The following is a 5,130-nucleotide window of genomic DNA, read 5'->3' as shown; positions in this document are numbered from 1 at the left end:
GGGAACAGAGAAAATTTCCATGGGGAAGATTATTCCACACTACAGGATTTCTTTGTAGCTAGTAGGTATTTTCGGACAATTGCATTAGTCTGATGCAAGATGAAGATTTCTTAGGAAATACTTTGGAAAAAGGACAAAGTTGTTTAAGGATCAAAAGGCAGATAGTCAGCTGTGCAAGGAATGCCCTTTATTTATGGTGATAATGACATCACCATCAGGAGCCCCTCTTTGAGGCTCAAACTGTGTACCTCAGAATGAGAGGAAATTGCAGTATCCCTGGAAATGCCCCATCAAGCCTGAGTACAATAAGCTTTACATGCTGCGACTATGTCTCTGTTGTGTCTATAAAGTTGCAGACACTTTGTTTCCGTAATCATAAATAGTTTAAACTGCTGTGAAGTGCTAACACAGCCCAGCCATAATTTGAGAAAGCTACTTTAAATTAATAGGCCAGGAAGGCTTTACTATTCTTTCCTCTCTAAAGAAACATCTGTAGTAGCAACTTGCTACTTAAATATATCTAATAAGTGTAATAGATTAAATATACTTAATATCTTGAGACTTAATTGCATGTTTAATTTCAATGAAAGCTGAAACAAAAGTGAAGCATGAACTTTCTGTGGTGTTGAACATGACTGGGGTTAAGCATGTGATTCAGTACTCTTCAGTCAGAAACTTCTTTGTTTAGTGTTTCACAGGTAGGTGACAAATAGGAAGTATGATCTTTTTGTGGTGGGAGAAAATGAAAAATATGGCCTATTTTAATTGTTCTGTAAACATGGGGCTCTCTTTTTGCAATCTGGTAGCCAAAGTGCAATATGGTGGATTTGATTTAGTATTTTTCTGGAGGAAAATGTTAATAAAAAGTTCACTTAGTGAAAAAAAAAATAAATACAGCTTTTCTCCAGGGAAGAGTCATGTTTGGATGTTATTAATAGTGACTCACTTATCTCATTGGATTATATGTATTGTTTATTTTATCAGGCTTCTCTGGCAATTGTGTTGGCTGTGGCAAGAAGGGTTTCTGCTACTTTACAGAATTCTCAAATCACATTAATCTTAAACTGACCACTCAGCCCAAGAAACAGAAACACTTAAAGTATTACCTGGTCAGGAATGCACAGGGAGCTCTGACCAAAGGATCTCTAATCTGCTGGAAAGGGGCAGGTAAGATAATGAAGCTGTCTTCCTCTAGCTCTGGTTTCCATCATCCAAGCTTAGCTATCACAGGGACCAGCATCTGTGTAAAACCTGAGACAGATCAGTTGAAAGAAAGACTCTTTAAAGCTAGGTGATTACTAAAGCAGCTGTAAAAAGCAATTGACTGCCCTAATATGAGGATGGCATGTCTGAAGACATTGGTTTCTCCTTTCCAAGTGCTATAGCCTCTAAGTAATTGATGTGTGAAGTTATCAAATCAAATATGCAGAGAAAAAGCAAATGCTGCTTTCGGCAAGGGATAAGAAGTTTATTTTTTGTTAAGAATTCAGAGGCCGTCAGTCTTCATCCAGCACCTGCTCAAGTACATTGTTCCAGCTGCCAGAAAGTTCGGGCTTCTCGGGAAGCACCTCCAGCGAGCAGCTCGCAGCAGCAAACCCCAGTGCTCCTGCTGGGACTCAGCAAACAGGTACCTCTTAGAAAGAAAACACGCGGGGTTTACACCTACTCTTACTTTTCTCTGTGCGCGTATTTGTGTGGACTTGTGTGAATGGAAAGACAAACAAATAACCATGCTAGCACATAACATAAAGTAAGTTGAGTAAGTTTAGAGCTATATTACAAATAAAGAAAGCAATTATACTTTGAAGGCTTCTTACTGTCCATTTTTTTTTCTGCTCAGGTTTATGTATGAAAGGTTAGTAAATAATAAAATAGGTGTTCTGCAGCTTGCTCATAGCTAAGGCAAACCAAAATTCTTTAAAAGCCATTATTTTTAAAGTGGCTGAGAATAGGTATTACATTCCTCCAACTGTTGCTTGTCTGGTCCGAAATGATAAATGTTACAGGAACCAGTGTCATTTCAGCTTTTTCTTCTGATGTAGTCTATTTTATGTTATGACCAATATCCTCTTTATTGCAGGCAATATATGGGCATCAGCTTAAAAGCTTCTGAGTTTTTTCTTTTGCTGAGAAAAATGGCTTTAATATTTTAAAAAACCAGACTAATAATCAGTATCTGTAACTTTTTTGTATTAAAAATTATTTCTGAAATGTTTACTTTTCCATTAGTTTGACATAAATGAAAGGTGATGGATGACAGGGGCTAGAGTGATCTCTCTCAGCTTCTTCATAATGACAACAGCTCTTTAGTGTCTTGTGACTGTTACAGAGACTCAAACAGGAGAGCTGAGGCACGTCTGTTGGTGGTTATATTCTCTCTGTGAGATAGAAGCCAGTTAAATTGTTGTGATCTGGAATACTGATATCCATCCAGAACAAATAATAATCTCTTTATAATAGCAGATTGGCATTTTTTTTAATCAGAGGTTACATATATAAAAAGCTACATTAATGACAAGCATTTTAGGCTTGAGAAAAACTCTGTTTTCAATGCAGCATAGTTAAAATAAGCTTGGAAAGAACATGTCAAATTGGAATAGAGGCTTAGGAGATTTTTAGTAAATTTTAAACTACTTCTCTCACACTTTTAGCTGGTTCTTTAGTAAACTTCGTGTTGAGAGCTAGAGCCCACCCGCAAAGAAGCTAAATGATCTGTCATGTATTTAATTGCAGAATTGGATTTTACCTAGACATTTAACTGAGAGTCAGACATCAATAATCTAGTATGAGATCGGAAGTGGGTTTGTTTTATTCAGCACTTCGTTCACTCTGAGCAGATCCTGATGGCTCTATTAAAATAAATGATCAACTGATCAGTTTATTGTATCACCTGGGGTTCTGACCTAGAAGTGTTTAATGTAAATACTTTGTTTTATTCTTGCCAGCTGCAGCCGTAGATCATGTCCCTTCAACTGCAGCGTTCAGCTCAGCTGTTTATAATGGCAAGGAATCACCTAAACAACAGCTGGTGAAAAATAACCTGTCTGCTCTGACAAGACCTTCGGTGTTAGGTATTTATATAGATTTGTTATGTAATAACCCTTAATTCTGTATTCCATTGGTATAATACAATGCTTATTCAAATGGTATCGTGATTGTAATTCCCTGTATGAATAGAAACTACTATTCCCTTCCAAGTCCTTTCTGACCATAACACTTTTTCCTATGTTAATTTTCAAAAAAAATAACCCTGTTTATATGATTTCAACCATAGCTTTTTTATAGTTCAGATTATTAATTGGAAGTTTTTCATTATATTTACAGTTCAGTCATTTAATAGAAGTACAGACTAGATTTTGAATCCAGGTTCTTAAAGAATGTGTCAGTTTCCATCAATATCACCAACAGGTTTAGTGAAAGAAATTAAGAAAGATTGGTAAGTAATCCCTCATAAGATAATTCCTATGTTGCAGTTCACCTTGGGATGAAGCACCAGACTTTTGACAACTGGCTCCAAATTAGAGAAAACTGTTCTTACTGCACCATTATTATAATGATTTGTGTTAATTGTTTTCTGTCACAAACTGTATTCTGTGTCACTGGCTTGTTTAAGCAAGAAAGTTAGTCTTCCCTATGTCTAGAAACATGGTATAGCTCTGTTTTAGAATAAGTTTTCCCAGGTTTCCCTGCTGGTATCACAGCCAAATTATTTTTTTCTGCCCATTAAGGTTCTTGATCTTTTTCTTCCATGCAGCAACATATTCTTGCCAATTAATTTCAGATAGATTGCTTTCACTTATCAGCATGACTGCAGGAAAGAGTATAGCATTTTCAAATGAAAAAATATTTGTATTACTCTATCTTGTGACTTTTGTCCCATTATGCCAGGAAACTCAACGAAAGGCTCAATACTGCTCTCACGTGGTAGAAGTTTAAAAGACAAAGTAATCTTTGAAAACTTGGGTGTAAGGTTCTTCTACAAGTGAACAATCTTATTCTAGATCTGAAGAGTTCAGGCTTACTTTTAATTTTAATATCTTTTGAAAAATTAAAACCTCCTTTTTATATAAGTTTCTTACTCTATCTTAAATTTTATGTGGGACTAATGATTCTGCCAGGAGATACAGCCCTGCCAGGCTGAGGTAGCGTTATGACCTCTGCATAGCCATGTCTGGAAATAATAGTCCAGTCCTGCAAGATGCTGAGCAATAGCTGGAGGGCATTTGACTCTCAATAATTAGAAATACTGATGTTAGTGAAAGCTGATCGTTCTAGGAGTTTGCAGGAGTGCACAAGAAGATTCAAGAAATTAATGAAATAAAATTCAAGAAATTAATTATCAGGAGCTCCTAGAAAAACTGTGAGAAAGTTATGTTTTTACAGACAAAGCTGCTGGAGCTACATGTGCACATAAGGAAAGTTCAGAAGGAATTTTCTAGGAGTTAATATGCAATAACGTAAAACCAAAGATGGTAGCCAGCAAGAAGTGGCAAAAATCCTGTAAATGGGAAAATTGTTGAAAAGAACTTAGATCTTTATTAAAATTACCCTGAAACCCTTGAAAATTTTATTTTGCAATAAGTTACACAAAACACCCTGTCATGTGTTCAGAAATAACAAAAATTCAATAACAAAAAAGCTAAATTTTCAGTGTTGCCTTCAAGATATTAACACTTACAAGCATTCTTAGTACATCTCATTTTTATGTCTCATTCTTACTACATTATTCTTAATACAGAGTAAACATTGGTATAAAATAAATGAAGTCTACCTAGATAATCAAGAGTTCTGTGCAACAGAAATTTAAGCAGGACATAGCAAAGTAAAATAAAAACCATAAAAAATATTTATATTCATGGAGTTGACCCTATCTACCAGAGTACTTAATGCACACATTCAGTCTCTCAAAACCTATTGAGTTACTATGCACAAAACTGAATACATTTTATTCTAATACTTTTCTGAAATATTACTGCTATTCAGGTGCTTTAACAAATTCAGGGCCTCCAAAAAAACGCCATAAAGGTTGGTCACCGGAATCTCCATCATCTACTGAAACTTGGAACTTGCAGCTCAACCCACAGGCTCCAAACAGAATTAAAAATGGTAAGCTATACCCAGGGTAATGAT

General features: G+C 35.7%; 1 protein-coding gene across 3 annotated transcripts in view; it reads left to right on the top strand.

Annotated features, from left to right (window-relative positions):
- Nucleotides 1-5,130, top strand: part of GREB1 (growth regulating estrogen receptor binding 1) — a 59,647-nt gene that overhangs the window by 13,274 nt on the left and 41,243 nt on the right. For all 3 annotated transcript variants that reach the window (XM_029085957.1, XM_010172003.2, XM_029085958.1), the window contains exons 4-7: nt 985-1,167; nt 1,484-1,627; nt 2,946-3,071; nt 4,984-5,106. In XM_029085957.1, the coding sequence (XP_028941790.1) occupies nt 985-1,167; nt 1,484-1,627; nt 2,946-3,071; nt 4,984-5,106 (576 nt within the window). The remainder of the gene's footprint in view (nt 1-984; nt 1,168-1,483; nt 1,628-2,945; nt 3,072-4,983; nt 5,107-5,130) is intronic.

This window comes from Antrostomus carolinensis, unplaced genomic scaffold (genome assembly GCF_000700745.2).
Source record: "Antrostomus carolinensis isolate BGI_N321 unplaced genomic scaffold, ASM70074v2 scaffold1527, whole genome shotgun sequence".
NCBI classification, from domain to species: Eukaryota; Metazoa; Chordata; class Aves; order Caprimulgiformes; family Caprimulgidae; genus Antrostomus; species Antrostomus carolinensis.
This window is presented reverse-complemented; position numbering and strand designations above follow the sequence as displayed.